This window comes from Typopeltis vanoorti, chromosome 16 (genome assembly GCF_054136105.1).
Source record: "Typopeltis vanoorti isolate ZY-2024b chromosome 16, IOZ_Tvanoo_1.0, whole genome shotgun sequence".
Lineage (NCBI taxonomy): Eukaryota > Metazoa > Arthropoda > Arachnida > Uropygi > Thelyphonidae > Typopeltis > Typopeltis vanoorti.
Genome location: NC_143564.1, coordinates 16,104,470 through 16,116,870, shown reverse-complemented (window position 1 = coordinate 16,116,870; position 12,401 = coordinate 16,104,470). Strand labels below are relative to the sequence as shown.

Genomic DNA, 12,401 nt, shown 5'->3' with positions numbered 1-12,401 from the left:
TCTAATTCTGTTGATAAGTGCTGTATGACAACCAAGAAGCTTCAGTAAAAACACAGTCTTTGGTAAAACATTGTTCAAGTGGAAATAGGGGTGTGTTAGGGTTGTATACTGTCACCTTACCTTTTTAATATTTATAGTGAATATATTATGAGAATGACTGAATTAGACAAAACTCCAGCTGGAATTAAGACTGGTGGCAGAAAGCAAATAATTTAAGATATGCAGATGATACAACCCTCATAGCAGAAACAAAGGAAGATCTGGAGTAGTTGTTTCTATAGGTTAAGACAGAACATAACAAAGCGAGGCTTAATTTAAACATCGGCAGAACAATAGTGATAGCTTCTGGCAATTTAAATGAACTTATACTACAGGAAGGTAAAATAGAAATCATTGAAAGTTATGATTTACTGGGGTTCAGAATCAGAAATGATAATAAATGTGAAGATGAAATTAAAAGAAGGATAGTCATGGGAAAAAAAGGGATGTTAAACCTGAAAAAAATCATGAAACAGAGGTGTCAGTAAGGCCACGCAAGTTAGAATTGTCAAAGCAATGGTATTTCCAGTAGCGACGTATGGATGTGAAAGCTGGATTATTAAGAAGAAAGACAGAAAGAGAATTGATTCATTTGAATTATGGGTGTGGAGGAGACTATTAAGAATCTCATGGACTGCAAGAATGACCAAGAAAGTTTTAGAGAATATAAAGAGAACCTGCTCCTTGGAAGAGATGATCACTCAACAGAAGTAGATGTACTTTGGATATATTATGTGAGCTGATGAATCATTGGAAAAGGCAGTTATGCTGAGGAAGATTGAGGGAATGAGAAGAGGAAGACCACAAAAGAGTTGGATGGACAACATAAAAAAATTTTTTTTTTTAAATTACCAACTTGAACTTACAATTACTGAAAGAAAAGACAAGAGGCCGAGTGGGATGGAGAGCCTTTGTTCACAGGATCACCAAGTCGAAAATGACTGGATGGTACATAAAAAAGTCCCTAAGTTCATATTTTATTTTTGATTAAAATAACTTTACATATATCCAAAGCTTAAAATACTAACTATTAATATAACTATTGTGTAACAACCAACAAATACGTGAGGGAAACCTCCTAAAAGCTCATGGTACACTGAAGTGAAACAAGAAATTGTTATCTCAAGAGGCATATTGAAAGCTTAACGAGGAAGAGATAAAAAATCAGTTATTTCAACAAAATGCCAATTTAGTATTTATTCTTAAGAATCAACTGAGAGGATCCATTTTCCCTTAACACTTCACCACAGTGAGCCTTTACTATAATGACTGTTTCTTTTTTCCTCTGGTGGTCTGTTACAGATAATGTGTACTATAATAACAAAGATCATTTTGTTATTAAAATGTGCTTAAAAAAAAGTCTACACTAACTATTTTTAGGTTATTAAAGCTTTTTGCAATTTCAAAGTAGATGCCTAAAAAAATGGAAGAAAACAAATGATAAAAATAAATCTTACCTCTAACTCTTGTAAAATTTCATCTACAAAATCAGTTGGGTTTTTTTTATACTGGACAGCATTATTAACAGCTTCTTTAAAAACCTGCATATTGATTAAAAAAAAAGAAAAGAAAAACTGTCAAGAAATAAAAATTAAAAACATTTGTTAAAACTGTTATGAGATTTCCTTATTACAAGAAAAACAAATTCAAATATAAAAAGTGAACTGTATGGAACAAAAAAAAAAAAAAAAAATTCTACTAAGAATAGTATTTGTTAACATGTGGACAAAAATTTAAAAATGATAGAGGTGCAAATAATCGATAATTATATGCACTTTATGTGGAACTGAGTATTAAGGCATTCCCTGCAAAAGTCATATTTCCATATACAAGTAGCCAAAAATGTACACAGAAATATGACTTCTGCATTACTTCAACCTTGGTATCACTTCTGGGTCTGGTTCCCACTGATGAGACCTTAATAAAGGTTGAAACCAGTCTAGGTAGTAGCCCTTCCCATAATGCTTAGCATTAAGGATGTGTGCTTTGCATTGTGGGATACTAAGGCAAGTGATATGAAGTCATTAGCCTCTATATACGTTGCTGTCGTGAAGTTACTTCACATGCAAACTTTGTTTGCTTACACTTGGATAAAGGATTAAACCAAGAATATAATTGCTTGGCATCTTTAATTTATAGTGATCAGGACTAAAGCAGAAAATAAACTAATTAAAGATATGCGCAATTTATTTAATATGATTTTATAAATCCTTAAGTTCATGTTCAAGCTTGCAGACTTTCTGTGTGTAATTAGATACTTCTCAAATCAAGTGTTATCCTAATACTTATTTCAATTATGTGTGTTCACACACACACACACAGGACATACACTAAGATCTCTACTAGCCAATTACCATTCTCTGGTCTGCCACAGGTATTCTTCTTCTTGAGTATTCTGCAGTTGAGCAGGTTCTTCTTTTAGTAGCAGAAACTTTCCTTCCACTCTCTTCTGTTCTGAGCCTTCTCTTTCAAGGTTGTGTACCTGTCTCCATTCAGCATGTCATCTAATGGAAAAACAGTCCATCATTGCTTATGATAATAACAACATTGATCGGTATCTGCCACAGGGTATATATACCTTATTAAGGTCTGCAATCCAATCCAGCGGTGCTCATCCACCGAAATAGCAATATCACCAATATTATATTTTTGCATTTATTCCCGTTAAAGACTCCCCTAATTGTTTCCTGGCTTCACATGATTCCTAAAATTAAACAATATAGTAATACTTCATGAAGAGGACACTTTTCAATGTGTAAATATTGCATCACATTCGCATTAATAGCCTAGGTGTGCATTCAAAATACATACACCTTTGAGCCCTTTGAAAAGCTGTACAGATGGCACAGCAGGTCAAATTCTTAGCTTTCTAGTAGTTTTAAATGCTCAGAAGGCAAGGCAGGGTGAGTTCTGAGGCAATAGCATCTAGAGGCTGTGATTTGTTATTGCGTCAACCAATCCAATTAAACATTGTAATTTGTCATGAGGTGCTGTTTTTGTTTTCTGAGTTTCATCAGTTTTGCATGCATGAAGTATGAACCGACGTGGTAGGCCAGTTTTTATATATAATATAGACAAGTTTTTAATATATATAATTTTCGATAAATTTTTGCCCAAATTTACAATGGGAAACAGTATTCTGGTCAAAGAAGATAAGCCTCGTCTTGTTCTTCCAAATTCTCCTTCATTATTATTTTCTCCTTCATTATTATTTTCTAGCATATCTTAAAACAAATACATTGTTCTCCACTCTGCACAGATTTGGTTACAATTAACTGATAAATTAAAGTATTCAAAGTTATCCTACAGTTATTTGTATTGGACCAATTAAGATGAGCACTGATGCACTCTTAAAACTTTCATAACTCGATAAAAATGCAATCATATGGTCAAACTGATGTGAATTTTGTAGCGCAGGTTGCATAAGCCACAACAGCACATCCAATCAAAATAGGCAATGCAATGCCACTAGTGTGAAGTGAATTTGATGGACATAAGGACCTGTATATACCTGATGGACTGCACTTAAATGATTTAAGAGTTGGATGTTTGGAGAAAGTGTGGTTCAGTGAGAGTTTGGAAGTGCAAAACCAGGGAAACTGCAGAATTTAGAGAGGAAACAATCAGACATGTGTCTAGCCACCACTGGGATAGATAAGTATGAGCGCAGGAATGATTGTGAAGAACTGGGTGCAGTTTCCCAGGTTTCAAATCTAAATGGGCAGATAATGACATTATGTAAGGATAACTGTAGGCCCAGGGGGATGTGGAAATGCATGTACATGAATGCCAGGAGTATCAGAAATAAAGAAGGGGAGTTTTTGGCATTGGTCAGCTCAATTTCAAAAATTATTGATATTGGTGAGACCTGATTGTCAGAGAATGATATAGTTACAGGTAGAATGTAATGAATATTCTATTTTCAGAAAAGATAGAAAAAATGGGGCAAGAAGAGAGGTATTATTAATGATAGCTGAAGAACTTCAACCAAAAAAATAGAAGTTAAGGAAGATTGTAGACTGATGGAAATGGTTCATTCGAGGCAGTCTGGTGTGAATTAGAAGCCAATAGGATAAAATATATTGTTAGCAGCTGCTATAGACCTGGGGTCCAGAAGAAGATGTGGATGTAATTCATCAGCAGATTAGCACAATGATGCAGGTGGAGCAATTATCATGTGAGACTTCAACTATGGAGATAGATTGAAAGGAGAAAAAGGACACATGGCAAAATGGTAATAGAATTTATATAATTACTGAGGAATAATTATGCAAAACAGCATATGATGGAAGGAAGCATGGGTTTGAGAGTTAGATCTAATAATAGCATCAGAAGATATATTTATAACTGCAGTAGCAACTCAACCTTCGATCGGAGAAAGTGAGCATGCAGTCTTGTCCTGGGAGGGTGCTCAACATATGAAAATTTCAGTCAAGAAAGGGTTTATGTGGAACTACAAAGCTAGTAATTATGACAAACTTAGGAGGCAACTTGAAGTAGTGCCATGACATAAGAAACTATACGGAATAAATGTCATAGTGCATGGGAAGAGGTCAAGGAGGGTTTCAGTGAGGCAGTATCAGAATGCATACCCAGGATATGGAGGATAAACAGAATGACTAGCAATATAAAGCAGGAGCTGCAAAAAAAAAAAAAAAAGCATTATGAAAGGAATATAAACAACAAGGTGATCAGCATGCCCATGAGCAGTATAAAGCACAAGCAAGAAGGGTAACTAGTATGGTAAGGAAGGCTAAATCAGATTTCGAGAGAAAATAGTTAAGCAAGTCAAAGTAAATCCAAAATTTCTCCTCTATATAGCAAGTAAGAAAAAATGATTATGGAAAGATAATTTTACTCAGTACTGATGATAGGAAAGTGACGGAAGCAAAAAATAGTTCAGTCACTAAGTGATATGCCTCCATACTAGTGGAGGTGATAGATGGCATTGGTATAATTGCAGTTAGTTGTAGTTGGTGGAGAGTTGAAGAGTAGGTGCCCTCCCTCGATGAGTCTTTAAAATTCCCTGGAGGTCTTATGTAATGATAATTTTGCAAAGGTATATCATTCAGGTGGTGACTTTTCAGCTACTGCTGTGACAGAGATTGATCATAGAGGTAGATGAACTGGAGGTACTCAGAATATGTTGAAAAATATCATTATGAATACAGCAAGTGGGTCTGGACAGTATGTCAACTCATGTGCTATGAGAATGTGAAAATGAAGTGGCAGTTAATCAAAGTCTCAGCTCTGGCAAGGTTCCAAGGGAGTTGGAAGATAGTTCCATTACATAAAAGTGGCTCCAAGACAGAAGTAGCAAATTACAGACCAGTTAGTATCTCTGAAGTAATAGTTAAAGTATTAGAAAAGTTGGTTAAAAGAAATATTCAGGAATGGGTGGATAGGAATATGATACTCTATAGAGACAGCACGGTTTTGTAAAAGGTAGGTTCTGCCTCAGTAATTTATTCAAATTTTATAATAAGGTGACAGCAGAATTGGATCATGTGTTTCTTAGCGATTGGGAGGTGGTAGAGAGAATTCAGAGACTAGTGACCAAGTTGGTGTCAGGTCTGTGAGTGCCCCAACAGTGAACGGGTTTAAGGAAATGTATGCTAGGTATTGTATTAATGGATAGAGTGGGTCTCCCATGATGAGTCTTTTGACTCCACAAAGTATCCATATAAATAATAATAATACTGTATGTCATACAGAGGTGTTGCCCTTTGAAGCAGCAGCAGCATAAGAGAAATTGCACACTGTTCAGATGTCTATTTTTTGGTAAATGTTCATGATATTACTAATCATTATTGGTGGTATTTTCCTTATTTTAGACTGTATAGTTGAGTGTTTTCATTTAATTGTGAATATTATTACAAGTATTGTTTAAAAAGGTTTTACTTGACGATATTGATGTGTAAGAGAAAAATGGCTGCCAAGATTTTGATATTCAATGGTTTTGTACAATATAGTGTGTGTTCAATGTACTCATTGCCGAAAGTGAATGATGGTATGTGGTACAAAATGAGTGCAGAGTGTGTGCATTGGAAATGTTTCATGAGTGAATGCAAGAAATGTTAATCACGTCAAAAACAGGAGAATAAACTAACTAATATTAACGTGTAAATAAAACTGTTCACAAGTGATAGTCAGAAGAGTGAAATAGCTTGTTTATATGGCATCCTTCACAGGACAGAATGTGAGCTCAAGTTATGGAAAAATGATTGGTGTGTAGTACAGAACGGAGAATGAAAGGGGAAAAAAACTGAATGGGAAAAGTATAAAAGTGCAAGAAACTGCGAGTAAGAAAAAGGTGTTGTATGGAAATTCGATTAAAACAGATGCACTTAATGAGAAAGTCATGAAAGCATGTTTCCGAGGTACAAAGATAAGATATGTTTGCTAGTTTTCAGAAAGGAGAAGTGAAAGAGTTGATTGTTAAGTCAGGCATAAACAATTTAACAGGTGAGCAATATGAAATGAGAGAAGATATGAAAGAGTTATGGAAAGAAGCCAAAATGAAGAGTAAGAAAATAAAGACTGCGAGTCAGCTGCCTCGTCATGACAGGACAGAACTGAGAAGGACCATGATTACTAATGAGTCATTGAGAAGTTTGTGCAGGAGGAATGGGATGCAGGTTATAGAAGTATGGAAATTGAGGAAAGGATAGTACATCTTGATCATTTTGGAGTTAGATGCTTGAAGAGTGTTGTTTAGTGAGAGGTTGGAAATTCAAATTTCCAACCCCCTCCTCTCTTAATACGTTCTTCTAAAGGAGGGTGCAATCAAGCATGTGTCTAGCCCCTCCCCAAGCCAAAGTGTGTGTGTGTGCACGCAGAAACGACTGTGCAACCAAATTCAATTTCACAGATTTCAAATCTGAATGGATTAGTAATGAACTTACACAAGGGTAACTGTTGGTCCAAGTTTATGTTGATATGCATGTGTAAAAAAGTCAGAAGTATCAAAAATAAAGGAGATGAGGTTGGGGTATTGTTCAGTACAACTTGGGCAAAAGTTATAGGTATCAGTGAGACCTGTTTCACAGAAAATTATATAGTTGCAGGGATAGAATGTAAGGGATATAGTATTTTCAGAGATGATAGACAGAACAAGAAACAAAGGGGAGTATTACTAATCATAGCTGATAGGACTTCAACCAACAAAAATATAAGTAAAGGAGGAGTTTAGATCTGAGAGAGATGGTTCAATTGAGGCTATCTGGTGTGAGATAGAGGCCAATAAGACAAAATATATTGTTGGCAGCTGGATACAATGCATCGACAGATTAGCAGAATAAGTGCAGGTTGAGCAATTATCATATGGGACTTCAACTATGGGGATACAGATTGGAAGAAGGAAAGGGCACATGGCAAGATATAGAAATGGAGTTTACACAGGTTACTAAGGGATAATTACCTGAAACAACATGTAATGGAGGGGGAACAGGAGTTTGAGAATGTTGAATCTGGTAACAGCATCAGAAGATCTATCCATAACTATATAGTAGCAACTCTACCTCCAATCGGGAAAGTGACCATGCAGTCTTGTTCTGGGAGGTTGCTCAACATATGGAATTCTCAAAGGGTTTATGTGAGAGTACAAAGCTGGTGATTATGACAAATTTAGGTGACCAGCTTGGAGAAGTGATGTGCCATAAAAAGCTCAGAGGAATGAATGTCAGTAGCGCATGGGAAGTGCTCAGGGATGGTTTGAGGCAGCACTGCATACTCAGGGTCAGGAAAATAAACCAAGTATGAATTAAATGGATATGTAACAAAATAGGCAAGAGCTGCATGAAAAGAAAAGATTGTAGAGGGAATATAAACAAAAATGTGATCAACTGCTCATGAGCAATACAAAGCACAGGTAAGAAGGATGGCTAATATGGCAAGGAAGACTAAATCAGATTATGAGAGAAAAGGAGCTGAACACAACAAAGTAAATCCAAAAGATTTTTTTTTTTCTTTCCTCCCACCTATGTAGCAATTCATCACCAAATTCCTGACATGTACCCTGAAGAGGTGTACAGGAGATTATGACAGTACTACATAAAAACTTACTACTTCCTATCAACAATTTTCCTCCAAATCAATCTGTTATATGTCAAGACACCAACTTATCAGAACTTATATTTCTGTCTTCTAAGGCACTTTTTACTGTATTAATTCACCTATATCTTGGTCTTTTTCCTGCCAACCTAGCAGACAACACTTGTTTTGCTAATCTTTCCTCTCCCATTCTGTTTAAGTGACTATAACCTAACAATGTTGGTTCTTTCCTAATATCCTCGTTTTTAATATGATATTGCCATTGATGCTATCTGTTCACGCCTCTAATCTTTCTCAGGAATCACATATTTGTGGTCTCTAGACTTTGGTCAAGTGTTTTATTTCTAACACAGCTCTTAGATCCATAAGTTAAAATTGACTGAAACACCCTTGTATACAGTTAATTTAGTGCTTTTATTAATTTCTCTCATGTTGTACCATCATTTTTTATTTTGGTTTAACCAATAAGAATACAATTTGGTCGGCTAAATCCCAAATTGCCAGCCCATCCTCGTTCGTTCAGTATCCAAGTAGATACCCAACAGGGTGCACCACGAGAAGGTGAGGATTGGACATTAGGTCAGAAGCCCTGGTCGGTTCTCCGCATTCCTTTAAGGGCTATGTGGAGGTCTCCTCTCAGTTATACAGCTTTGACCCTTAACTACAGGTTGTTGAAGAAGCTTAGGAATGGAGGAAAGAGTGCTGTAAAAGGAGTTAGAGATGATAAAGGTGATATGAAAACGGGAGAAAAAGATATCCTTGAAGTAAGGAGTAATTACTTTGAAAAACTGCTAAATGAAACAAGCAGTGATGACAGCACAGTGGTAAAAAACACTGACCAGGCATGCAGTCAGGAATACATATCCATACTTGAAGTAGAAAAAGCCATCAAAGGCTTGAAATGTGGAAAGGCAACAGGAGTAGATGATATTCGACCAGAAATGCTGAAGTATGGTAGTATAAGAGTCTTACAGTGACTGCACTGCATAGTTCAGAAAGCCTGGACAGAGGGACGAATTCCCGATGATTGGAATAGAGCTCTCATAGTACCCATATATAAAAAGGGAAAGAAAACTGAATGTGAGAATTACATAGGTATTTCCCCACTGAGTGTTCCTGGCAAGATCTATGGAAGTATACTTGAGAAACGGTTGAGAAGAATTGTGGAAGAAAAGCTTGGTGAAGAACAAGCTGGATTCAAGCCAAATAGAGGCTGTCAGGATCAGATCTTCACTGTACGACAAATAGTCAAGAAAGCATGGGAATATAACAAAGATCTGTATTTAAGTTTTGTCGATTTGGAAAAGGCATATGACAAGGTGCCAAGAGAGAAGCTATTCAACACACTGCAGTTATATGGTGTTAATGGGGCATTATATCAAGCAATACATAGTCTTTATTTGAGTTGTAAGTAAGCAGTTAGAATTGAAGGAAGTACAGGAAGATGGTTTAATGTTCAATCTGGTGTGAGACAAGATTGTACATTATCCCCTCTGTTATTCATTATCTATATGGATCACATTATGAAGGAAAGTGGTATTAAACATGATATCAAAATTGGAGATGTTAATGTCAGCTCTTTGCTTTATGCAGATGATGTTATATTTCTAAATAAATCCACTACAAGTCTGCAAGATTCTCTGACTAAATTGAATAGCTGTTGTAATAGATATGGTATGAAATTCAGCAATAAAAAGACAAAGACAATGAAAAAAGGCAGAATCACTGAAAATGTCAACTGCATTGTGAATGGAGAACCTGCGGAACAAGTGAAACATTTCAGCTACTTAGCCAAGATTTTTACTGAAGATGGTAATTTAAATATAGAAATAGACAACAGAATCAGCAAAGCTGGTATGGTAGGAAGTCAATTGAATAAATTCATATGGAATAAGAGAGAAATTAGTCGGAACACTAAATTAGCTATATACAAGACAGTGTTCAAACCAATTTTAACTTTTGGATCTGAGAGCTGGGTCAGAAGTAAAACACTTGATCAAAGACTAGAGACCGCAGATATGAGAGTCCTGAGAAAGATTAGAGGTGTGAACAGATGGCATCAATGGCAATATCATATTAAAAACGAGGATATTAGGAAACAACTTGACATTGTCAGCATCCAGGAGTGCATTAGCAGAACTAATCTGCGGTTGTATGGTCACTTAAACAGAATGGGCTAAGAAAGAATAGCAAAACAAGTGTTCTCTGCCAGGTTGGCAGGAAAACAACCCAGAGGAAGACCAAGATATAGGTGGATTGATACTGTACAAAGTGCCTTAGACGATAGAAATATAATATCTGATAATGTTGGAGTCTTGACAAGTAACAGACTGATTTGGTGGAAAATTGTAGGAAGTTAGTAATGATGTAATTTTTTTTCATGTAGTACTATCATATCCTGTACACCCCTTGATTGTACTTGGCAGGAATTTGATGATGATGACTAATTTCTCTCTTATTCGATATAAGTTTAGTCAGTTGACTTTCTACCATACCTGCTTTGTTGATTCAGTTGTCTATTTCCATATTTAATTTACCATCTTCACTAAAAATTGCGACTAAGTAGCTGAAATGATTTACTTGTTCTATAAGTTCTCCATTAACAATGCAGCCAATATTCAATTTTCAATGTTTGTGACTATATTCATTGTCTTTGTTTGTTATTGCTGATTTTCATATCAAATTTATTACAACAGTTGTTCAATTTAGTCAGGGAAACTTGCAAACTTGTACTGGATTTATTTAATAGTATAACATCATATGCATAAAGTAAAGAGCAGAAATTAACACCTCAATTTTGATATCAGGCTTAATACTACTTTCCTTCATAATGTGATCCATATAGATAATAATAGCGTGGATAATGTACGTTCTTGTCTGACACCAGATTTAACATTAAACCATCTTCCTGTACTTCCCTCAATTCTAACTGCTGACTTACAACTCAAATAAAGACTAAGTATTGCTTGATATAATGCCCCATTGACACCATATAACTGTATTATTTTGAATAGCTTTTCCTTGGCACCTTGTCCTATGCTTTTTGCAGGTCAACAAAACTTAAATACAGATTTCTGTTATATCCCCACAATTTCTCAACTATTTGTTGTAAAGTGAAAATGTGATCCTGAAAGCCTATTTAGCCTGAATCCTGCTTGTTCTTCACCAAGTTTCTCTTTCACAATCCTTCTCAAATGTTTCTCAAGAATACTTGCATAAATCTTACCAGAAATACTCAGTAGGGAAATACCTCTGTAATTCTCACATTCAGTTTTATTTCCCTTTTTATACGTGGGTACTATGAGTGCTCTACTCCAATAGTCTGGAATTCATCCCTCTGTCCAGGCTTTCTGAACTATGCAGTGCAGCCACTGTAAGACTTTTATACCTCCATACTTCAGTATTTCTAGTCCAATATCATCCACTTCAGATGCCTTTCCACATTTCAGGCTTTTTCTAATCAATATCCATACTTGATTTTTCTAATCAAGTATGAATATGCATTCTTGATTGCTTGCCTGTTGAGTGTTTTTTAACCACTGTGCTGTCACTGTTTTGTTTAGCAATTTTACCATTACCATCTCTATTTTCTTTTACAGCACTCTTTCTGCCATTTCTGAACTTTTTCAACATCCTCCAGAATATCTTGAAGACCTTCCTGATATTTATTTTCTATGTTCTTACCAAAGTCTTTCCATACTTCCGTTTAAGCAAGTTTCACACAGTGTTTAGCTTTCTTACATTTGTCTGTGTATTCTCTAAGAGCACAAGCTGACTTATTTGCCAGGAACTTTTGATATGCTTTCTTCTTTTCTTTCCCTGCCTCTTTAACTTCCTGTTCCACCATGGAGTTCTGATTTTTCTATTCTTGCAGACAACCTCACCACATGCCTCTCTGGCCGAATCAATCAATGTTTTCTTCAGGATTTGCCACTTAATCTCCAAAGTTGTTTGGTTCCTTTTCACAAACTCTTTAATTTTTTCTTGAATACTGTTTGTGTATTTTAGTCTACAGTTCACATCTGAGAGCTGCTCAACTTTTATTCACTTTAAAACTTTCTTACATGTTATTCTTTTCAATATGAAATTCAATTTTATCTTGCTCAAGACTAAATGGCGATCACTTCCAATTTCAAATCTTCTGTACACTCTAGTGTCCTGCACCAGTATGAAACACATAGTTGATGAGACTTCTTATTCCTTGCCTCTGCTCTCCATGTGAATTTGTCCACATTTTTATGTTGGAACATAGTGTTAGTAATAACCAGTCCATGTCCTGAGCAGAAATCCAACAGATATTTGCCATTATT

General features: G+C 35.7%; 1 protein-coding gene across 1 annotated transcript in view; it reads right to left on the bottom strand.

Annotated features, from left to right (window-relative positions):
- Positions 1-12,401, bottom strand: part of LOC150097868 (rab-like protein 2A) — a 105,426-nt gene that overhangs the window by 18,580 nt on the left and 74,445 nt on the right. The window contains exon 7 of the mRNA XM_090406215.1: positions 1,497-1,580. Within this exon, the coding sequence (XP_090262341.1) occupies positions 1,497-1,580 (84 nt within the window). The remainder of the gene's footprint in view (positions 1-1,496; positions 1,581-12,401) is intronic.